Source organism: Hibiscus syriacus, unplaced genomic scaffold (genome assembly GCF_006381635.1).
Source record: "Hibiscus syriacus cultivar Baekdansim isolate YM2019G1 unplaced genomic scaffold, ASM638163v2 tig00111783_pilon, whole genome shotgun sequence".
Classification (NCBI taxonomy): domain Eukaryota; kingdom Viridiplantae; phylum Streptophyta; class Magnoliopsida; order Malvales; family Malvaceae; genus Hibiscus; species Hibiscus syriacus.
Window position 1 is genome coordinate 3,238,335 of NW_024063178.1, and position 23,739 is coordinate 3,262,073.

Genomic DNA, 23,739 nt, shown 5'->3' on the forward strand with positions numbered 1-23,739 from the left:
GTTAGACACTAATAAGAACGCGACATATTATTTGATACTGAATAAGAGCGTGTCACGTCATTGAAATCTAATAATTATTAGGGTAAAATAAAACGAAATAATAGTTTAAGTGATAAAATAAGGGGGAAATGAGGTAAATTGAAAAAAAATTAAGGTGCAACATGAAAAATCAAATATACTTCCAAGGCTAAGTTAATAATACCGCATATATATATATAATTAAGCAAATAACACCCTATATCCCACTTCTTCTAGCTTTTGCAGCTAATCAACTCCTTTTGTCCCAAAAACATAAGCACCTGCCAATTAAAAAACAATCAGAAATTTTTGTATCTAATCAAATTACGTCAAAATAAAATATAGGAACTAAATTTCAAATTTGAATAAAATATAGGGACCAAAACCATAATTCCCCCATTCATAATCAACACGTCCATGACAAGGAAAAATATACTAGTTTACCTAGAGTAGGCATTAGCAAGCATAAAATTGCAGTCCCTGAAATCTTAAGCAACAATCCGGTCTTCATCATGTCAAAGATATCAATATGCCCTGTGTTGAATCCAACTATATTTGGTGGTGTCCCAGTCGGAAGCATAAAGGCCAATTGCGACCCAATAGCACCCGGAACCATAAGCATCAGCGGGTGCATATTCATGGTCCTTGCCATTTGACCCAATAACGGAACCATAAGAGTCGCCGCCGCATCATTCGACGTTATGAACTCGGTAATCACCGCACATATCAGACACACGGCGGGTGCGATAATGAGATACGGGACGTGTTCAAGGAAATACAGGGTTTTGGATAACATGTCGGCGAGTCCGCTAGATTGCACGCCATCGGCTAGAGCAAAACCGGCGCCTAGTAACAATATTATGTTCCATGGTAGTTTCTTGCATTCGTTCCAATCCATCAGTTTCTCTCCTTTTTGTTTCCCGTTTGGGATTATGAACAAAAGGGTAGCCACCATTACCTGCATGCATGGTTTGAAAAAAAATCATTCTCGTAGATATTCAAGTACCTAATTTATCTAATAATTAAACTTAAAAGGACCTAAATTACTAATAGACAAAAAAAATTAAGATTAAGCTTCTTTAAGTAAAACACTGAATTTCATTGGAAGAACTTTACCCTTGTTTAGGGGTTAATCTAACTCGAATTTGAACATAATCGACTTCCAAACATCGTAGTCTGGAACCAGAAGAAAGATTATTGGATCAAAATTGATTTCTAAAGTTATTACTTACACTGACAGTTCCATCGCCTGCACGGCCATGGAAGAGAGCTCCCCATCCTGGAATGTCCGCTGTTATGCTTCTGGTCATCCACAAAGCTATCATCAACTGCATTTTTCCTTTGTTTAATAATGATTTTAAAGACATCATCAACAGAGAAAACAAAAGTTTTCAAGGACCAACCCCAAAGACAGATAAAACCATCTTCTCGGCAAATGCCATTGGACCTGTTCAGTGTTCACACCAAATACAAAACTTGATCAAGATCAGCCTGAAAAAGTTATGGGTTAATTCCCACCAGATATCCTCTAACTACGGTTCAAATTCTAAATTGATCCCCAGCAGTAATTTATGTCATTTTTAGGGACGTCTGATGCAATTAAACAGAGGATGTGATAAAAAAGGAAAGCAGCTGAGCTTACCCAACATCTCCAATTCTGTGTTGAGGTGGGATTTGTCCATGCTGCCAGCAAGGGCCTTGGTAGACCCCTTAGACAAATACAGGAAACAAAGAATGGCCCACAAGGCAAAGAAAATCAACAGGGCCAAGGGGAAACCGAAAAGGAACCACGTATTGAAACCGATAGGTTGAGCTTCCGGGAACTCACTCTTCCATATGGCCACCAGTATCAGGTTAACACCTGTACCCGTGAGGGTGCTCATTCCTCCTATGGGGGCGGCATACGTGACGCCGAGAACCACGGCCTTGCAGAACTTGCCGGCGGCAAGGTCAGGGGTGGAGCTGGTGGCGGGGAGGCGCTGTAGGATCCCGGTGGCCACGGGCATCATCATGACCGCGCACGCCACGTTGTGCATCCACATGCTTACAAAGGCCGTTGTCGCGCAGATGCCGAGCAAGAGGAGTGGTGGGTTCACTGGCTCCCCACAGAACCGCAAAGTTATCTGCAAATGCCACCAAACATGGTTAAAAGTTAAAAGGATTACCATACTATAGGTATTGGAATCTGAAACTTTAACTTGGTAAAGTTTAAATTTTGGTCCTCGTACTATGCTTAAAATTAGAATTCAATCCTTTTATTTTTTATCTGTAATACATACACGCACACTCGTGTGTATACATATATAGTTGATGTGATGGATTTCGAAAGGGTGACATACATTCAAGGCCAATCTTCTATGAACGTTGTATCGTTCAACAGAAAGAGCAAGCATGAAGCTCCCGAGGAGCAGAGTGATGACATCGTCCATATAAGACCGCGCAATCCTATCGGCCGAAGCAATACCGAAGAGAGGAAACAGAAAGAGAGGTGCTATGGAGGTGATGGGCATCGGCACGGCCTCGGTTAGCCACCAAGAGAATACCCACGCCGTGACCGCCAACATGTTCCGGCTACTGACGGGGCCATCGAAGGTGACGCAGAGGCAGATGACAACACTCAGAAGGGGACCCAAAAGCACATAGAAAGTGTGGAGCGTGAGCATGGATTTGAGGGAAAAGTGTGATTGATGGATTCGGTCACTGATGGGTAAAAACGGGGTTTTGGGGTCATCGTATGCCATTTTTGCTTCAATGGAGAAGATTGCCAAGATGGGGTTAGCTCAACAGGTGGAAGGAAAAGGGAGGGAGGTTACGAGAAAGCTCGTTTTTATAATGAAACCCAAGGGATATGGGAAGTTTGAGGACGAGTTAGATTTTTAAACTCTTGGGAGATTAACTAATCAAGCTCAATTAGCTAGCTATGACATGAAATGAGGGTAAAATATACAAATGGTCATTGAATTATGCTCAAATAATTGTTTTGGTCATTCATTTTTCAAAAATTATAAAATGATTTATAAATATATTGAATATTTACAAATAGTCATTAAATTTTACTGAACAGTTATAAAATGATCATTAAATTTATTCAAATTTTATAATTATTATAATATCACAACGATCATTTTGTAATAGTTCGATAAATTTAATTATTATTGTTTTGTAACTATAGTGAAATATAAGCTTTAATCATTTTTATTTTCTATATAATGTTATTGGTAAGTATAAATCGATAATACTTTAAGCAGCTGTTATTAAAAATATTGTATTGATCTTTTAAAAGAAATTATTGGATTGCAATATTAAAATTTTATTGATTAGATATACCTAATTAGATTTTATGTGTCATTCTGTTAGTCATACGGTTGAATAACAATACAAAATTTTATATCATCACTTCAACGTCAACAATTAAGGATGTTGTCAAATTTTAAACAACTAATCACCGTCAAATTATGGTATGTCAAACTAAAGTATGAAATTGAGTATAGTAGAAGGATTAAAATACGAATTGGACCAAAAGATATATGATACATTATAGGGATTAGTGCCAGCTGGATAGGCCATTAGAAATAGAAGGCAACGTGTATATCATAAACTCTAGAAGTTACTTTAGGGTAATCACATTAAGGATTGTCATTTTGTTAGAATATAATATATTCTAATTTGATTTGATATATAATAATTATTTATATTTATGTTGAATTAGACAAAATTAAGTATGAATTTTTATTATAAAATTTAAATTATATAAAAAAAATTAAATTCAAGTTAAACCAGATAAAAATAGAGTTATAACACCCAAATCGAATTTAAATCCATCAAAAAAAAATAAAATCCAAACTTACTCATAATCATCTTAAACCATAATTTAGTTGGGATTGTAGATTAACTAATCTCCGGGCTTTCAATGAATGATCAATTATAATAATGTAGAATAGTTGAAATATGTCAAAAAAGTATATCATCAATGATAAAACATTTTGAGAGGTGTGCATGATGCATGCGCTGTGCTGTGAGTTTTTTCCATAAGCAAGAGGGATAAAACAAGTGGAAGTGCCGCCACTCAAGACAGATGTTAACACTTGTTGTCGTTTTGGTTTATTTAATATATACACATACATACATAATGGATTCCGTAAATATACTTCAACTTTATACACATTTTTAGAACTCTTTGTACGTTTAGTGTTATAACACTATCGTTATGATTTTAGATACATATGTGGTTGCAAATGATTTTATGGGTATCTTTGTTTTACGAAAAATAAATTTTGGAAAATAAATTCAGTAAAGTGAATTACATTTTTTAGAAAACATTTTCGGAAAATCATTCGACGGTGTTTGGATAATATTGTGTAATTCATTTTTTCATTGGTGAGTGGATTTTTTAAAATGTCTTTATTATAAACATCAAATACATATTATTTAATAACAAAATAATAATATTATTTTAAAATATTAAAATAATTTATTTAATATTATTTATGTCAATATTATTATTAAAATATTATATCTACAATTTTATAAATAAAATATTACTATTTTTATATTTTATTAAAATAAATTGTTATAAATTATATTATTATTTATTAAATTGAGAATATTATATTATTAATTATATTGATTATTTATTAAAATAATATTATTAAAATATGAAAATTATTATATTAAAATAATAATATTATATTTTAAAGAGTATACATTAAATATTCAACAATTTAATAATTTTATTTTTATAAAATTAATAAATAATATTAATTTTATTAATAATTTATCATTTATTATTAAAATAAAAGTATAATATTATATATTATAATAAAATAATTATAACAATAAAATGTTATATTATATTATTAAAATTATCAATAAATTATTAATTTAATAATTAATATTTTTATTAAAATGATATTAAAATAATATATTAATATTACATCTATAAAATAATAATGTTATGAGCGTTTATACTTTGAAGTGAAAAATTCATAAAATAATTTATAAAAAATTAGATGATAAGTTATTTTTTAAAAAATATAAAAAAAATTACTAGAAAAATTAATTACACTAATAGTCTGTTTTCCGCCGGCTAACAAACGGATCCTATATTACCATGAACAAATGCAATGCCATTCCATTCCATTGGACCGCCATAAATGTAAACCAATGGGAAACTTCCAAAAACCTTGGGGGAAGCATCCAATTCGTACCCGGTACAGGCTCTGCTGTGAAATACAACGAGCCCATGAAACTTCCTATGACAAGGGGATAAAGACGTGAGTGATGGTGATGGATCGAAGTCGGCCCCGCCTACTTCCTTGTAATTCAGCAGGCAGACAGCCAGACACTCATCAACCCACGGATGGATTTGGGAGTGAAATTGGTCTCCTTTAACCCTCAATGTCTAGTTTATTTATATTTTGAAAAAAGGCATAATTAAATAATAAACCCTTGAATTATTATCTTTATTGACTTGGTATTTAAACTATTTTTTATCAAACCAACCACCTAAATTATTATCCTAAGCCAACCCAACCCCAACACGTGAAAATGTCTAGCCCAATGCTGTGTGAATCCAGGCTCGCAGTTAATGACACTGAAATTGGACTCTTTATGTAAAGCACAAGTTACATTGCTTTATTTCACATTCGTTGAAGTAAAATAGGCTCGGAATTCCACCTATAACTTATAGATTGTTGAAAATTTAATATTAGCTTAAATAAGTTCACACCTAAATTAATTTGATGTCATTGCTTACATCAATTTAGTTAGGTGAAAATTAAATATTTTTCTCATGTTTTAATTTCTATGGTTTAGATTATTTAGTGCTTATTTTAATGAGTGGTTTAGATTGTTTCTTGTAACCTATAAATATCCTACTTATATTTGAGTTTTATCATCCAACAATCAAAGCTTTATTATAAGCATTTGAAAGATTTCTTAAGAGTTCTTCCCTTTTGTAATTTTGTGAGATTATTCTAAAGAGAGTTTTTTCTTCTTCTCAATCAATTAGAGTTTTTGCTCTTTTTGATTTAACAATTGGTATCCGAGCCACGTTTTAAGGTCTCTTAAAATTCCAAGTATGCTCTGTGGCTGCAGTTTTTAACTGATCTTCCACATTAGAAAAGATTTTTTTAGATTATTGTCGGGGTTATTACAAACCTTGTGAAGCTTCTTTGTATCTAGAGTAATTTAGTACTCTGCACGTTTGTTACTCAAACTTGTTCGGTATAGTCAAAGTCTTGCCGTTAAGATTGGTGATCTTCAAGTAGTTGGAGGAATCAAGAAACTCAACAACAAAAACTACAACACGTGGGCAACATGTATGGAGTCATACTTACAAGGTCAAGACCTTTGGGAGGTTGTCGGTGGTGAAGAAGTTACACAACCGGCGGAAAAAGATGCCAATGGCATCTTGCGAAAGTGGAAAATTAAAGCAGACAAAGCAATGTTTGCTTTAAAGACCACAATTGAAGAAGAAATGTTGGAGCACATCTGGGATGCGAAAACACCAAAGGAAGCATGGGACACTTTTGTTACACTCTTTTCGAAGAGGAACGATACAAAATTGCAACTTCTCAAGAATGAACTTCTATCAATGGCGCAACGCGACATGGCGGTTGCCCAATACTTTCACAAGGTGAAGTCGATATATCGTGAAATTTCAGAATTAGATATGACAGCTGCTATTGGGGAAGCCAGGATAAAAAGAATAATTGTTCATGGTTTGAGACCCGAATATCGAGGGTTTGTTGTCGCTATACATGGATGGCCGACACAACCATCGCTTGTTGAGTTTGAAAATTTGCTTGCAGGTTAAGAAGCCATGGCCAAGCAAATGGGAGGAGTCTCGCTGAAGGGTGAAGATGAAGCGCTCTACACCAGCAAAAGTAGAGGCACTTTTCAGCGGTATACTGGCATTGGATTTAAAAAGGATGGTGATAAGGTGAAAAATTACCAAGGAAAGGGAGGCCATCATTCAGGGGGAGCTTCAAAGAATTGCGGTAATAGTAGAAAGTTCGATGGAAAATGTTACAACTGCGGGAAGACGGGCCACATGGCAAAAGACTGTTGGACCAAGAAAAAGCCTGTTGAAAGTAATACTGCTACTTCCAGTTCGAAGGAGAATAGTGAAGATGGTTGGGATGCTAAAGTATTATTTGCTACGAAGGAAGAAGAACTAGCTCTCATGGTAACAACACTAGAACATATTGACTACAAGAATGATTGGATCGTAGATTCGGGCTGCTCAAATCATATGACGGGTGACAAACAGAAGTTACAAAACCTGTCTAAATACAATGGAGGTCGTGTGGTGGTGACAGCTGACAATTGAAGGTTAGGTCACGTTAGCTATTCCAAGCTAAGTGTGATGGTGAAGAAGTCGATGCTTAAGGGGCTTCCTCAACTAGACGTGAGAATAGACACGGTCTGTGCGGGATGCCAGTATGGTAAAGCACACCAATTACCATATGACGAGTCGAAGTTTAAAGCAAAACAACCGTTGGAGTTGGTTCACTCTGATGTGTTCGGACCAGTTAAGCAACAATAAATTAGCGGTATGCGGTACATGGTAACATTCATTGATGATTTCTCCATGAATGTGTGGGTTTTCTTTATGAAAGAAAAACCTGACACATTCTCAAAGTTTAAAGAGTTCAGAGACTCAGCTGAAGGAGAAGTGGGAGAGAAGATATGTTGCTTGCGCACAGACAACAGAGGAGAATATAGATCAAACGAGTTCTCTCATACCTAATGGAATGTCTAATACGCCATCAGTACACTTGTGCCAACACGCCACAACAGAATGGTGTAGCAGAAAGAAAAAACCGACATCTTGCAGAAATTTGTCGAAGTATGCTACATGCAAAGAACATACCTGGAAGGTTTTGGGCTGAAGCAATGAGGACTGCAGCCTTTGTGATCAACAAACTTCCTCAACCAAGGTTAGGATTTGTTTCACCCTTTGAGAAATTATGGAACATAAAACCTACAGTTAGTTACTTTCGAGTATTTGGCTGTGTATGTTATGTGTTTGTTCCTGATCATTTACAGAGCAAATTTGACAAGAAAGCTGTTAGATGTATCTTTGTGGGATATGACAGTCAGAGAAAGGGGTGGAAATGTTGTGATTCAATTAGTGGAAGATGTTACACGTCACGAAATGTGGTATTTGATGAGCATCTTCTTGGTGGTCCTCAGAGAATGAGGTGTTGCCAGATTCGATAGAATTTGGAGACAAGCTACAACAAAAGATGGGGGAGCATACTGTTCAACTCCAAACAAGTTCAGATGAATCAGAAGATCCAAATGGCGATGATGTTGAACAAAGAGTGACTCAGAATCCTTGGCAAACTGGAGTGTATCAACAACCAAACGAAGAAGGTGGGCCTAGTGAAACAGAAGAATCAATTCCACAATCTCAACTCTGAAGGTCCACAAGAATACGAAGGCCAAATCCCAAATATGACAATGCAGCCATAATTGAAGAAGTAACAGAGCCTGAGACGCTCGAAGAAGCATCGCAGAGTTCTGAGTGGATGACAGCTATGAAAGAAGAGATCGATGCACTTCAGAAAAACCAAACTTGGGATATTGTGCCAAAGATAAAAGATGTGAAACCCATATCTTGCAAATGGGTTAAAGCGTCGTCCAGATGGGTCAATCGAGAGGTACAAAGCGAGATTGGTAGCTCGTGGTTTCTCTCAACAGTATGGACTAGACTATGATGAAACATTTAGTCCAATGGCAAAACTTACAACCGTACGAGTCCTACTTGCACTTGCAGCCAACAAAGACTGGAACTTGTGGCAGATGGATGTGCAGAATGCTTTTCTACATGGAGACCTAGATCGAGAGATCTACATGACCCAACCAATGGGTTTTCAAAGTCAAGATCATCCTGAATATGTGTGTAAGCTGCGAAAAGCACTCTACGGATTGAAACAAACACCTAGGGTGTGGTATGGTAAGATTGCTGAATTTCTAACGAAAAGTGGTTATTCAGTAACACCTGCAAATTCTAGCTTGTTTATTAAAGCCAATGAAGGTAAGCTAGCTATCGTGCTAGTTTACGTGGATGACTTAATCATAACCGGTAATGATGAGGCAGAAATTCGTCAGACGAAGGAGAATTTATCAGTTCGTTTCCAAATGAAGGAACTTAGACAGCTTAAGCACTTCCTTGGTCTAGAGGTTGATCGCACACACGAAGGAATATTTCTGTGTCAACAGAAATATGCTAAAGATTTGTTGAAGAGGTTTAGAATGCTCGAATGCAAGTCAACTTCAACGCCAATGGAACTAAATGTCAAAATGTGTGCACATGAAGGAAAAGATTTGGAAGATGCAACAATGTATCGACAATTGGTAGGTAGTCTGATCTACTTAACCTTGACCCGACCTGACATTTCTTATGCAGTTGGTGTGATGAGTCGGTATATGCAAAATCCAAAGAAGCCTCATTTGGACGCAGTTCGACGAATACTGAGATATGTGAAGAGTACAATTGACTATGGTCTTTTGTACAATAAAGGTGAAGACTACAAGTTAGTTGGTTATTGTGATGCTGATTATGCAGGAGATCATGACACCAGGAGATCAACAACTGGGTATGTATTTAAGTTTGGATCCGGAACAATTTCTTGGTGTAGCAAGAGACAACCAACGGTATCATTGTCAACCACTGAAGCTGAGTATCGAGCAGCAGCAATGGCAGCTCAAGAAAGTACATGGTTGATACAGTTGATGAATAATCTACATCAACCAGTAGATTATGCAATTCCTTTGTACTGTGACAACCAATCGGCAATTCGGCTGGCAGAGAATCCTGTTTTTCATGCAAGAACTAAACATGTGGAAGTACATAACCAATTTGTTAGGGAAAAAGTTTTGCAAGAAGAGATTGAGATAAGGCAAATCAAGACAAATGAGCAAATTGTTGACTTGTTTACAAAAAGCTTGAGTGTTAGAAAGTTTGAACATTTCCGTCGTCAACATGGCGTGATTCAAAGAATAGAGGCTAACATTGAGGGGGAGTGTTGAAAATTCAATATTAACCTAAATAAGTTCACACCTAAATTAATTTGATATCATTGCTTACATCAATTTAGTTAGGTGAAAATTAAATATTTTTCTCATGTTTTAATTTCAATGGTTTAGATTATTTAGTGCTTATTTTAATGAATGGTTTAGATTGTTTCTTGTAACCTATAAATACCCTACTTGTATTTGAGTTTTATCATCCAACAATCAAAACTTAATTATAAGAATTTGAAAGCTTTCTTAAGAGTTCTTCCCTTTTGCAATTTTGTGAGATTATTCTAAAGAGAGTTTTTTCATCTTCTTAATCAATTAGAGTTTTTACTCTTTTTGATTCAACAAATGTAACAATTAGAATGTAAATAAGAGTTATTCAATTTTAAAACCAACTTGTGATGAGGCGAAAGAAATTAGAACCGATCGGGATAGCCAGCAGGCCGGCCAAAGATCCAACATAAAGTTACTAAGAGCAAAAAATTAGTAAAGTCACAAGTTTCTTCTTGCTTCTCGTAGAATTGGAACATAAACTAAAGCCTACCCTTGTTTCTATGTGTTTCCTCTTTTACACTTCGGTGAGCTCGTATGATGAAAACTTCGATCAAACCAGCCCCTTTGGAGAGTTGTTGATTATGCTCCTAATGTTTAGTCTTTTCAACACTGATTCAGCACGATGCTCGAATTTAGGGAGTGCCCATTCATGTTGGATTACGTCAAGGCCAACTTTCTCAGCACCCAGGCTCTGCCAAGAATGAAGAAAATCAAAGGATTAGGAGGCAATCTATGTTAAGAAATGCAAATATCCAACTCACAGATGAATCTTCGCTTGCAAAAGCTGAGAAACAAGCAAAGTTTGTTTCACTGGAAACTCCTCAAGATGCTTTACAAATTTAAATGATATATATCAACTAGCTAAAACAACAATGCCTTCTAAAAACAATAGTTGAGTTGATCTTTCATCAGACTAAAAGTTCCATGCAATTCTTATCATTTTGTAATTGATTTTGACCTGATAGCAAAGCAAAAAGGGAAAGGGAACACGACAAGTTGATGGTGAGGAAAAGCATCAACTGAAATCTACCCCAATTATTTTCAACGGGTAAATATCATGAAGCCAAAAGCACGGGAGGATTCTAAGTTATGAAGAAAAACTAGGCCCTTGGTGATAAAATGCCACAAAAAGAAAAAAAGACACAAATTTACAAAGAAATAATAAACTTAGATGCAAATATGATGAAGATCTATGAGTCTGGCAGCCCAAGTTGCATGGACATTGCAAGAACAAAAAGACTGTGGCAGCACAATAGCAATGGTGGTGCTGCAGGGGCAGTATTGGTCTATTTTTGTGGAAAATGAAAATCCATTTTCCCATTCTAAAACTTTTCTAATTGCCAAGCTATCGTTGCTGCCAACATAAAATCATAAACAAACAACCATTGACACATGCTGCTCAATGATCTCTGTTAAAGGGACAAAGAGCGAGTTGAGGAATATAAGACCAAGTGAAATTAAATTAAGCTTGCAAGACTTCTTCAGCCTGCAACACTCAATGGAGATCAAATACCTTCGATGGATCAAAGCCAAACCCACTCATCTGCATCATTCGCTGTGTATCATCCATTGCTGCTACTGACATAGCTAACATCTACTGTGCTAAGGTCAATTCCATTCTGCAACATTAAGAGTTAATGGGAAGGGTATTTTGGCTGCAAGATATGAACACGGAAAAATAGAAGAGGAAATTCAAAGTTATTAAAGGCTCAAGGCGCATCGAGGCGCAAAGTGTCCTGGAGACTTGAGGTGCGAGGCGTATGAAAGGCGCGGGATTCACGAAGGCGAGACGCATGATATCCAAAAAATTGTAATACATGTATATATTAATGCAATCAAACTAAAATATTATAGATACCCAATATTAAGCTTCAATAGAGTTCATTCTCAAACTCAAAATATCACCCTAACATCATAAAAGCTATCAACAAGCATAATCAAGTACTAAGTTTAACAAAAACATTCAACATGCATAAACAATCAAATAAAATCACTGATAATCATCATCAAACATCAAACTCATCCTCATCATCATTGTCAAGTGGTATGTCATCATCTTCCTCCTCATTCGTCTCACAATCCCCAATGTCTTCTTCTTCAATGTCACTCTCCTCTAGCATAACAACTTCATCATCTTCATCTACAAGGTGTAGTCTAGCTTTTTCCTTTCCTTTCAAGCTTCAACTCAAGATGATGACAATATTGTATTGCCTTTCCAAGGTTTGTTTGAAATTATTTCAATTTACATATTAATTCGCGATCAATATGTTAAATAATTATAAGTTAAAAAATTTTAAATTAATAAAAAATTATCATATTATTAATATATTAATAAAACAAAAAGATTGCATTTACATGTTAATAATATTTTGGTAACGTGAAAAATTAAGAAATCACAATAAAACAAATTATGCTGAGTAAAATAATAGTTATGGATTTTATCTTTTGTCAAACTTTGTGTAAATTTTTGATAGATATACACGTGTTTATAAATATCATTATTAATATAATTGTCTTCTTTCACTTTCACTTTCACTTCGCTTCCTCAGTATTTTTCTTTGTCTCTCTGTTTCCATCTCTTCCACCACCAAAATCCAATTGCAACATTCTCTCTCTCTCTTAGTCTCTGACTGGAGATTCTTTCGTTAAACCAAGTAAGCTTTCACTCTTCTGTTTCTCACTTTCCCACTGAATTTCATGCTCAGTGCAACTGGAGACCCGAAAAACGGTGTCGTTTTGACTGATCCTTTCTCGAGTTCCGATCTCCTGATCCCTTTCAAAGAAGGCAATACAATGCTACCATTTCATCATCTTCAGTCGATTGAGGGTTTTAGGGGGTCGGCCCATAGGAGAGAAGCCCTGCAATAATAATTACAAGGTTTTCAGCTCATCGCGCCTCAATTGTGCCTCGACTGAGCCTCACGCCTCAGCGCCTCGCTGCACTTAGGTGCGCCTAAGCTACGTGCCTCGCTTCAGTGTTGAAAAAGCCCCGTTCAGTGAGCCTCTGCGCTTTTGCGCCTCAGGCGCGCTTTTTACAACTATGAGAGGAATCGCATTACACTACAGTTTACTAATAGTGAAATAACATCAGCAAATAACAGTAACAAGATCAGTTAAAAGAATTTTGATTTCAATAAAACGAAAGATTGTGCCCATGATAAAGAGTGAAAAATAAAACAGATCCAATATAATAGAAAAGGGTATATTTTAGCAAATTCAGAACATCAGATGCATGATATCAATTTCATAAACACAAATGTAAATTCAATCATGATCGTCGAATTAAAGGAAAATACTCAGAAATTTTGGAAGTAAGACAGAAATAAGGATTCAGACCTGCAACAAAACCAGAGAAGAAAAAGTTGACCCAGGAGAAAGTGAGAGTCTGGCAGTAACAACAGTTTACACAAAAAAGTCAATTCCAGGACATAAGCAATCAAACCAAAGCATATGAACACAAAAGTTCTAAGAACCATAAAAATACCTGAGGTATAATCATACAGAGATTTTTCTTCATCATGTCCATAGCCATGCTAGGGTCAGAGAACATTTGTGCTTGTGCATTTTGAGTCTGGCCCTTGGGGTCAAACAGCAGTCCATTTTCATACAAAGTCAAATATGAATTTCATTAATTTTCTTCTTTTCTGTGACAAATATAAATGGATCATTTTAATAAATTTAACCCGACTTTTTTGTTGGAAATATGGCAGTGGGTGCAATTAGGGAGCTGGTGTTTTGTTGGATGTTCTTCTAGCTCCGTTTTGGTTGCTGCTGCTGGTTGAGTTCAGGTCGTGGGTTGTGTGAAACGGTCTGTTGCTTGTGTATGATCCTTTCGATTTTCTTTTTTCATTCCTGTCGTTAGTTTATGTTGGAACGGTTCTGAACTGGCCTGCGGTTCGTTGTTTGGCTAGAGTTCGGATTGTTTGTTGTTAAAGTATTGTTTGTTTTTAGATCCTTTCCACCTCAAGGTATTCTCTTTTTCCTCCATTTAGGATTAGGGAGGTTTTTTAATGAGGTCCTTGAGGTGGTGTACTTTGTACCCCTTTTATACAAAGTACCCTCTTTCAAAAAAAAATTGCAGTATTCTCTTTTTCCTCCATTTAGGATTAGGGAGGTTTTTTAATGAGGTCCTTGAGGTGGTGTATTTTGTACCCCTTTTATACAAAGTACCAGGTTTCAAAAAAAAATTGCAGTTTTCTTCTAAACAGAATCTAAACTGACCAAAGCTAGATTACAACATGTGATACTTTAATCTTCTCCCTTTCTGAGACAAACATATACATAAATGCACTATTTTCATCAATTTATCCTTAATATTAGCTCCAATTCGCAGCTTCTTGATTAATAGTAAATTTCTTCCTAAACGGAAACTAAACTGACATAAGCCTGATTACAACGTGCGATACTTCAATTTTCTCCTTTTCTGGGACAAATATATATATATATAACCAGACTTTTAACACTCAATTAAGCTTAAAATTAGCTGGAATTCACAACTTCTAGACTAATTGCAATTTGCTTATAAAAAGAAACTAAACTCACGGAAGCCTGATTACAATATCTGATTAATCACATAATCAGCTAACAGTTCAACAAAGCTTTAGAAAAGAAGAAATAAGCACAATTTGGGGGGGGGGAGAATTATAGAATAAATTATGATAACAGAAATTCCAAAGGAAGATGAAAAACAAACCTCGTTGCTGAAATAGACCCTACGGGAGCGAAAAGACTTCGGAGGGATGAAATTTGCAGCAGCTCGTAAATTCCGAGCCCTAACAAAGTAACAATTACTTGTCTGCAAAATAGAAACTCGAGAATAAGTGAATCCGAGACCTATTATTAAGCTTGTCGAAATAAAAATTAAAAACGTACAAGAAAAATAGAGGTAATCTGAGAGACTTGCCCTTCTTTGACGATCTTATGATCGGGGACTTGAAAAGAGCGCATGAGCTTGGAGACGAAATACCGGAGGATGCCGATGAGGACCATTACCACTGAAAGAGGTATCAGCACCCAATCTCTGATCGCCGTGTCGAGAACCAGATCTTCCGCCATCGTTGATCGAAAACAAAGATTTTGGCTTCTGTTTTATTTTTTCTATCTTTAATTTTGTTACCTGCGTAGTATTGCTTCTTCTTTGTCGTTTTGATTCCCTCGATGCCGCTGAACTTCTATTTACCGGCAGCAATCAGCTAGTTGAAGTTGTAAAATAAAGATCTAATTTTGAATTCGCTTAGCACAAAGTTTTCACTCAAATTATACACTTCTTTCACTTTACACCATAAATTATTATTTTTTAATTTACCCGTAAATTATCATTTTCATCTCAATTTACCCTAAAAATAAAAAAAAATGCTGATAATTTTTTGAGTGAAATGAACAAAATGATAGTTTACAGGGCAAATTGAAAAAAAAATCTCGTTTGATTCTAAAAAATATTTTTATTCTTATTTTTAGAGTTTATTTTCAGTTTTTTATAAATAAAAAATATGTTTTATTAATATAAATGAAATTTTCAATTCAAAAATGCAAATATCTAAAACAGTAGAGATGAACAAATAGTTATTCAATAATTATATTAAAATATTTTATTACATAAATTTAATATGTGAGTTATGCAAATATGAAACAATAAAGTTGATAAGAAATTTTATAACACAAAAAATATTTTAATTTATAATAAGAATATAATGTCAATGCATATTGAACATCAATTAAATTTAAAAAAATACACAAAAATATTATTGTAAATAGAGCACACAAAATGTCGTTAAAATATAAAAAATATTTAGTGGTATTCAAGTCCCTCAAACTTTTGGGGGGGAAAACTAGTGTAGTATTTAAACTTTTTTTTTTTTTACACACTACGACTCTTAAACTAAAAAAAAAATCAATATAACTCTTTGACTAACAGAATTAAATGTTGATCGTCACGATACTTACATGACATTTCACAAAGCTTACATGATAACTTATAATATTGATGTGATAGTTCATGATATTATTGTGGTAGTATATGATGGGCAATGATGCGGTAGATGAGTTTTTGGCTAAGTTCGAGGGCCTAATTGATTCTTTTTAAAAGTTTAATAAATTAATTAATTTTTTAGAAAAATTAAGAAATTAAGAAATTTAAAATATAAAATATAAAATATAAATAATTATCAATATATATAATACATTAATATAAAAATACTACAAAATTGAATTATTAAAAAATAGTTTAAGGACCAAATTAAGTGTAGAAAAAGTTCATGGACTATATTGATTCTTTAAATAAGTTTGAGGGTTTCGGATACTATTAAGTCAAGAAAATATTGCAAAAAGAAATTGAATCCGTATAAGTTAAGTTAAAAATTTAAATATTATATTTTCTTATTTATCAAATTTACAAAATAATTTTAATGAAAATATTAAAAATATCTTTATTATGTTTTCATATTTCCACTTTTTTTTTTTATTTTTCAGAAATCACTTTCTAATTTGATATGTTTTCATATTGGTTTGAAAATATTAAAAATATTTTTTATTGCTAAAAGAAATTGAATCCGTATAATTTTAATTTTAATGAAAATATTGAATTTTTTTTTTCAGAAATTATTTTAATAAAAATAATGTATATTTTCTAATATTAAACTGGCCCTAATTTATGGTGAAAATGAGAAAAAAGAGTATAATTTAGGACGAAAATCACGAATAAAGCCTTTTGAATCATAGAAGTTGAAAAATAAATCATAGACCTTAAAATTAAAAATTCGACAATTTATACATAAGAAATAAATAAAATTCATTTAAAAAAATTAAAACCAATAATTTGATGGAATGGTTTGCATTCTATTCGGTTCGATTTTGATTTTTGACTTTTTTTCTCCAGTTTTAAGGTTTCGTCTTAACTAATCTGGATCGATCCAAATTGCATATTTAATTTTGATGTGAGTCTTCCAATAGGGATTTTCTGCATCTAGACAGACTCAAGTTGCACACTTGATTTTGATGGGTGAGTCTCTCAGTAAAAATTTTCTGCATACAAAATGACTCAAACTTGAAGCATTACTTAAACGATATCAAACTGCAACAGTAACGAGTCTCATCAATTTTCGCAAGGAAGATTCTTAACTTTCAATTGATGTTAATCTCATTCTTTCCTTTTGTATATTATACAACTTTGTTTCTTTCCTCTTTTAGCTTCTCTCTCTATATATATAATTATAAAAACATCTAAAACTCCATTTCATTTTTCATGTTAGAGCTTTAATTTTGCATCCATTGATAAAAACCTTGAAGATGAGTTCAGCCTCATTTGCTGCCCATCTAACCCTATACCAGCACACACGAATTAACTCAAAACCATTTCTGCATAGACCTTCCCTCCATAATATTCATGGTGGAATAACTTGTATTTATAGCAATTTCCATTCATCATATTTGAAGCAGTCTTTGGTTCCGGTAACTTACCCTTCACGGCAGCAACGAGGCCTATCGACTCTAGTGCCATCGGTTGCCAAGCTTTCTGGTTCGGAAGAGGAGGATTCGCTAGGAGCCTTGGAAACGGTTCTCAAGCTTTACTCGGCGATCAAGAACCGAAACATACGTGAACTATCTGATATCATCGACGATGAATGTCAATGCATCTGCAATTTCTTCTCGTGTTTCCGACCTTTACAAGGGAAAGAGGTAACAAGCAAGCATTTGGTCCCCAGTCATTGTATTCATTTTGATAATGGAAGGTCTCAAACATGTTTATGATTGGTTGGTTCTTTCATGTTGGCAGCAAGTGACTGAATTCTTCACTTCTTTGATAAAGTATATGGGAAATCACATTGAATTTGTGGTGCAAACAACACTGAATGAAGGGATGGTTGTTGGCATCCATTGGAGATTAGGTTTGCCCTTCCTTCACAACATTAAATTTCAATAAATTATGGTCTTAACTTCTGACTCCAGGTACCACTGCATGTTAGATCGAGTCATAAGAAGTTCAATGTCCCTTAAGCAAGATCTCTGATATTATGTGTTGCAGAGTGGAATTAAGCTAATGTGCCACTGGGAAAAGGTTTCAGCTTCTATACTTGCCATGTCTACCGTGGAAAAGTGATGATAAGGTAATGAAAGCATCACCACATGCAACAAGAGATATAATTGTCATGCTTCATATTTATTTATGTTCTTTCATAAAGCCAATGATAATAATATCCGGCGATTACGACCAGGAATGTTGAGATGTTCATGGAACCACTCCTCCATGTGGAACCATTCAGGCTAGTAAGTGATCTACAAGTTTTCTTCAACACTTACACTAATGGAATCAACCTATCTTCTAATGCATTTGTGTGCAGAAAATAATCGGATACTTGACAAACATAATGGACAATATAAGCTCGGGGGTGTCATCCAAAGCCTGGAAAAAGAAGGTCATAAGTGCAGTTCTTGCTCTGTTGTTTATAGCTACCGTTCTGCTTTTCTCAATGTATTAGATAGCTTCTTTTTCTTCTCGTTCGATTACTCTGTTTAAGAAACAGCTATTGACAATGTAACCCTCCTATCTATATAGCTAGATGCAAATGTTTCTGATTCGGTTTAGTTTACGGTTAGCATCGGAAAGATGGGTCCGTTTTTTAGCAACATGAACAAGTACACCTACATCCAAGCTAATGGCTGGCAGCATAACCACAAAATCTATCATTGCCAATGCCATGGACCTATGCTACTAGATTTTCATTCTTTACCATGTGCAAGCAACTATTGTAAAGCTTCTAAAGTAGTCAATGCACAAAAAATAAATAGATAATGGATAAAAGGTCTTAACTATTTGTTCCACCACCATAGATAACATAGATGACCAAGCTCCCATGCTCCCTGCAAATAGCGAGATAGAACAATTAGCAGCGACAGTGCCTCGCTTAGAAACCTATTGACAGATAAATTCATGGAAGTTTTGCAGTTATAAGAACAAACTTATTCAGGCGTTTGTGCTAACCTGTCAACATGACCGGATCTCATGAATGTTTAAATAGATGATGATGTAGTAACAAATCACGTATCCCCATCACAGATATGCTTTCACATCCAAGAAGCTCGCGGAGCTTACCATCGCAGAGTACCACCATTGGATTTACAGGATCCTGAATCCATAGAAGAAAGATCACATTAACAGCACAAAAACCTGAGAACATGACAAAGCATTTTAAGTTGCCAACCCGCACCTCCAAATGATTGACCTTTATGTACTCCCATACACGGCTTTCTGCCTCGGTTGATAGCATCTCTCGTCCTCCAGCATCCAAAAACTTGGAAAGGGCTTCAGATATTATGACAGGGCTGGCACTTGGTTCAACACTTTCGGTTCTAGACTCGGAATCAGCTTGCAGTCGTTTAGTTTGGTTCGACTCCTCTGAAATGATTAGCAAGATTATAAATCGAATGATAAAGACATCAAATCCAACTCGTCAACAAATATATATAGCAGCATAATTCATCAAACACGTACTTGAAGGCTCAAATGCGGTAATATGTTTTGCTAGTAGCTTATTCATCTTGAACATGTCGGTGCAGTCTGTCTCAAACACCAAGCGCAATGCATCATCACAGATTATTTTTCTCTTGTTGCTTGGATCTTGGAGGCTGTTCTTCCTTATATATGCCCATAGCTGCTTCACAATCTAAATCCAGAAGAGAACAGATATTATTAAGCGGCAAAATCCATGCATGAAAAGTTTCTTTAGTGGGGAAAGGGGAACAAACTGCAATCACGGGTAATCAGGGAAACCAACCTCAGTCCTAGGCAAAGCTGGCTCACCAACAATCACTTGAAGCGCTGGCGAAACCCTACAAACTTTGTTCAGACCACCTGGTCCGCCTCTTCTTTTGGTTCCAACTGGAGCACTGCAATAATATTATAACACAGACAAATACTTGAATCATTGTTGAAACTGATAACTGTCATTTATGCTGATAAAACATCAAGGATCAACGCTCAGATTCCAATCATGAATTCACGTTGAACAAAATATTAGTAAAGCTGACAATAAAGCCAATAAGAACACGAATATACTTGCATAGGCAATGCATGCTTGCAGATTAACTTATGACTTGCTAAAGAAAATAAATACCTTTCACATTTTCAACCAAACCAGAATGGTATTTTGTGAAACTTTAAAATGAAATCTCTAGTTCTCTACAAGGGAAAATTACACAAAAATCCTAACTTTAAAAGTCTAAACACTCAGGCATGAAACCCCCAACTTCAGTTTGCACCAAACGTTCCCCCAAATGGATCTCATTTCTTACGTCTCCTCAAAATGCTTGCAAAAGTAGTAAAAAAAGGGACAAACCTTTCTTTAGGCACTTCTGTGGTGGCAACAGTGGCGGCATTTTGAGAGAAGACTTGGGCTTTCTCAACAACCGGCTGCGGCTGAACCTGCGGCGGCGGTTGATCAGCCGTAACTGGAGAATGCGAGTATGGCGTCTGGGGGTGTTGGCAGAAGCTGAGGTCATGGGAAGGGAAATGAGAATGATTTTGGAGGGCAAAATGGGGAGGGAATTGTTGGTGAGGGTAGTGTTGGAGGGTAAAATGGTCCCCGGAAGTTGTTTGAGTTTGGTGTGAGCTGAGAAGGGAGATGATATGGTCCCGGATGAAGCCAGCTTTGTGGGAGAGGTCGAGCCCAAGCTTGGCCTCCAGCTGCTGAACGACGTCGTTCAAGGTGGTGGCGCCGGTGGGATCCGGATACAGGAGAAGGGCCTCCACCCCTCTTGCTATCTCTTGGTCCGACCCCATACTCATGCTTGCTTCGTCCTTCGTATTCATAATATAAGCAATTGTTTTCTTAACTGGAAAAACGGACTCAGCAAAATCAAAACGTTCCTCTCTTATTTCCCTGTCCCTGTTCTCTCTCTCTCTCTCTCTCTCTCTCTCTCTCTCTCTCTCTCTCTCTCTATATTACATCCAAAAGAAGAAAAGGTCCCTCTTTCTTTCCTTGTGGTACTTCTTTGGTCAAATTTTGTTATGATTACTATATTATGATTAAGTTTTAACATTTAACCACTGCATTTTAATTTAATATAATTAAATCCTTTAATTTTGTAACGCCATTAATGAATTCAAATATTGAACATCATTAAATATTTAGACTAAAATATTAACATAATATTTTTTAAAAAATCATTCAAATTCATCATGTTGTCATGTACTCTTTGTTAGAAGTTAGATGATAAAATTAAAATCATTCATCATTAATAAATTATGCTAAATTAAAGTAGAAGGGCTAAATTTTAAATTTGAGTATTATAGAGGGATGAAAACAAATATGACCTAAATCTTTACTTGTGTGTTTGGATTGGAGTTGAATGAAAATGAAGCGTTGGATGAGACATTAGTGGTGGTGGGTCAACAACTGTAGTGGAACGTCGTTGAGGTGGTGGCAGACGAATATGGGTTTGACCCTAAAACTATACTCTCTCGAATAGCTTATGTTATGTTGCAATCACCTCATCAAGACATCATCATTATCCATGGCATAACTTTTAGGATAAACTACATATGACCATTATATTATGGATGAATTCAATTTTCATCATTAGTTTTCTTTATTTTATCAATCAGATCAATTTACTATTTAAATGTTGTCGATCAAACCACATATGGTTAACATATGACATAATAGTTTATGATGAAATTAAAAAAATTAATATAATTAAATATTTGATTTTCATCATGTATACATTATATCAATTCAATCTTAATTTTAATTTAATTTAATAAATATAATCCTACAATCAGATGTTGATATTGGTTCTATCCATACAAAAATATATTAGTCTTAAATGCTCTAAAAGAAACTTAATCGGGAGAAATTTGTTCCACCACCTCAAATCAAGTGTACACTAACTTAAAGGAGTTCTGGAAGTTGTATATTTATGTAGGAATAAATTTTAGTCATCTATTTTAACAATATCTAAAATGTAAAAGATATTAACTTATAAATAAAAGGTCAAACCACTATTTAATCACTTTTTTACTTTTTCTTTAATATGATAAGCATACATAACTCTTGTGTTTTTTGTTTTATTAGGATTCTTTTGTTTAATATTTCTGATTTGTTATAATTTGTTCCTTAAGAATAAGTGCAAGTTTGTTGTAACATATCAGCTTTTCCAACAGATTTCTAAGGCTGAACAATGTCACTCAAAATATTTCAAAACCCAATCTCTTTATAATATAGTTTAAATTTCAGTAATTTTTTTGGTTACCAATTTAGACCACTGTGCAGCAGTGGCTTAGACGTCTCTAGAGCTTAAGTTGTCGTCTCTGAGGATGGTTTGAACCTCGTCCGGAGGTGTGGTAGATGCAACAAACTAGGAGTTGTGCTTCTTCCCATGTGGGCCAAAGCGTTGGCTAATTTGTTCGCCTCACGATTGATGTTAGTAATCTAGACACACCAACTTTTGCTAAAGATATTGTCGATATGGCACGTTAGAGAATCATTGAGAGGATGGATGATGGAATTAATCCCTCGAACGAGCTCGCTATTGTATGATTCGACCATAATGTCTGAAACCTTTGCTCCATGCAATATTTAAGCCATCAAGGACCCCCCCCCCCCCCACAAATTTCGGCTTGATATATCGAGCATATTCCAATACTTCGAGAATAACCAGTAATCCAAGCTCCATTGTTGTCTCTAAGGACACCTCCACTTGTTGTTGCCATGGTTATGCGATCCACCGAGGCATTGGTATTCAACTTCACCAGGTTGCCAGCCGCGCATTGCCCAATTTGAGGTCGACTAGCTCCAACTTTGTTTTCCTTCCGGATGGCTTTTACCCAAGTCTATGCCGATTTTATCGTCTCCGGAACACACCAAATTTGCCCCTTGAAAATAAAATTGTTCCTTTGCTTCCACAATCTCCAAGCTAGAATGCCAAAGAGGTGATGCCACTGGTAGTCGACATGGTTCCATCATGCATTATGGTAAAGGTTAGCTCGGAGTCAATCAATCAAATCTATGGAAAAGAAACATATCTTATCAGAGCTTGGAACTAGCTGCTCCCAAGCATTCCTAGCTGTATGGCAGTCTCTAAGGACGTGTAAAATAGACTTCTCGCTTCTGTTACAAATCAGCACAAAGGGCCTGAACTCAAGCCTCTTCTTGCCCTCTCAACGTTATAAGACGGTAGTGTATGGTTAGCCAGAAGAAGTGTTTAACCCGCTGAGGTTCATCATACTTCCACACAATATTCCATACTTTATTGGGTCTTTCCACTGATCACTCTCAAGATAGTGAAAAGCTGAATTAACGGTGCATGCTCGGTTTATTCCCAGCACCAAAGAGGGAGGTCTTTGCCTAAGCCATCACTCGGGGGAGGAGTGGTCATCACCCATTGAAGGGACTAATCATCGAGGCACTCTTCAGAAGGTTAATATTCCAAGAGCCTTCATTTGTGATAAAGTCCCTTACGTATATGTGACAGCTAAACGTGTGAGGCTTAGTAAAGATTGCATGAAACGGTTCCTTGCTTAGGATCCACGCGTCCTCCCAAAATCAGGTACTGCGCCTATTACCTACATACCAATGAATATACATTCCAAATATGAGAAAGGGACTTCCATATAAAAGAATCATTCTTAGGTTCAAGGTG

The 23,739-nt window shown here is 35.4% G+C and overlaps 4 protein-coding genes and 1 long non-coding RNA gene across 6 annotated transcripts; 1 reads left to right on the top strand and 4 right to left on the bottom strand.

The window, feature by feature from the left end:
- Positions 1–235: 235 nt before the first annotated feature.
- Positions 236–2,818, bottom strand: LOC120170607 (tonoplast dicarboxylate transporter-like). The gene is made up of 6 exons (XM_039178548.1): positions 2,358–2,818; positions 1,661–2,141; positions 1,422–1,465; positions 1,251–1,346; positions 463–976; positions 236–299 (listed from the first exon to the last, which is right to left on the bottom strand). The coding sequence occupies exons 1-6, from the start codon at positions 2,757–2,759 to the stop codon at positions 265–267; spliced, it is 1,572 nt and encodes a 523-aa protein (XP_039034479.1). The 5' UTR covers positions 2,760–2,818; the 3' UTR covers positions 236–264.
- A 7,671-nt stretch (positions 2,819–10,489) lies between these two features.
- LOC120170653 lies at positions 10,490–14,153 on the bottom strand. The gene is made up of 4 exons (XR_005520802.1): positions 13,589–14,153; positions 13,441–13,489; positions 11,618–11,723; positions 10,490–10,795 (listed from the first exon to the last, which is right to left on the bottom strand). It is a non-coding gene; the product is annotated as an uncharacterized LOC120170653 (long non-coding RNA).
- A 23-nt stretch (positions 14,154–14,176) lies between these two features.
- On the bottom strand, positions 14,177–15,314 carry LOC120170652 (ER membrane protein complex subunit 3-like). Its single transcript, XM_039178571.1, has 2 exons — positions 15,008–15,314; positions 14,177–14,899 (listed from the first exon to the last, which is right to left on the bottom strand). Exons 1-2 carry the CDS (start codon positions 15,157–15,159, stop codon positions 14,758–14,760), a joined length of 294 nt encoding a protein of 97 aa, XP_039034502.1. The 5' UTR covers positions 15,160–15,314; the 3' UTR covers positions 14,177–14,757.
- A 2,074-nt stretch (positions 15,315–17,388) lies between these two features.
- LOC120170700 lies at positions 17,389–18,022 on the top strand. The gene is made up of 2 exons (XM_039178600.1): positions 17,389–17,778; positions 17,876–18,022. The coding sequence occupies exons 1-2, from the start codon at positions 17,389–17,391 to the stop codon at positions 18,020–18,022; spliced, it is 537 nt and encodes a 178-aa protein (XP_039034531.1).
- Positions 18,023–18,240: 218 nt separating this feature from the next.
- LOC120170633 lies at positions 18,241–21,001 on the bottom strand. Of its 2 annotated transcripts, XR_005520801.1 has the most exons (7): positions 20,436–21,001; positions 19,875–19,986; positions 19,592–19,763; positions 19,308–19,495; positions 19,082–19,226; positions 18,911–18,960; positions 18,241–18,502 (listed from the first exon to the last, which is right to left on the bottom strand). XR_005520801.1 is itself a non-coding variant. In XM_039178560.1 (6 exons), exons 1-5 carry the CDS (start codon positions 20,906–20,908, stop codon positions 19,101–19,103), a joined length of 1,071 nt encoding a protein of 356 aa, XP_039034491.1. In that variant the 5' UTR covers positions 20,909–21,001; the 3' UTR covers positions 18,241–18,960; positions 19,082–19,100. The 2 variants fall into 2 exon arrangements, 1 of the variants encoding a protein (XP_039034491.1); XM_039178560.1 differs by having other exon boundaries at positions 18,241–18,960.
- Positions 21,002–23,739: the final 2,738 nt, after the last annotated feature.

Coding starts and splice junctions, on each gene's coding strand:
- LOC120170607 (XM_039178548.1), bottom strand. CDS start 2,759: ATGGCATACGATGACCCCAAAACCCCGTTTTTACCCATCAGTGACCGA. Junction 977..1,250: donor CAGGCGATGGAACTGTCAGT/GTAAGTAATAAC, acceptor CCATGCATGCAG/GTAATGGTGGCTACCCTTTT. Junction 300..462: donor CTTGCTAATGCCTACTCTAG/GTAAACTAGTAT, acceptor TTTAATTGGCAG/GTGCTTATGTTTTTGGGACA.
- LOC120170652 (XM_039178571.1), bottom strand. CDS start 15,159: ATGGCGGAAGATCTGGTTCTCGACACGGCGATCAGAGATTGGGTGCTG. Junction 14,900..15,007: donor CATAAGATCGTCAAAGAAGG/GCAAGTCTCTCA, acceptor TCTATTTTGCAG/ACAAGTAATTGTTACTTTGT.
- LOC120170700 (XM_039178600.1), top strand. CDS start 17,389: ATGAGTTCAGCCTCATTTGCTGCCCATCTAACCCTATACCAGCACACA. Junction 17,779..17,875: donor GACCTTTACAAGGGAAAGAG/GTAACAAGCAAG, acceptor TCATGTTGGCAG/CAAGTGACTGAATTCTTCAC.
- LOC120170633 (XM_039178560.1), bottom strand. CDS start 20,908: ATGAATACGAAGGACGAAGCAAGCATGAGTATGGGGTCGGACCAAGAG. Junction 19,764..19,874: donor CAGCTTTGCCTAGGACTGAG/GTTGGTTTCCCT, acceptor TTCTGGATTTAG/ATTGTGAAGCAGCTATGGGC. Junction 19,227..19,307: donor TAAAGGTCAATCATTTGGAG/GTGCGGGTTGGC, acceptor CTATGGATTCAG/GATCCTGTAAATCCAATGGT.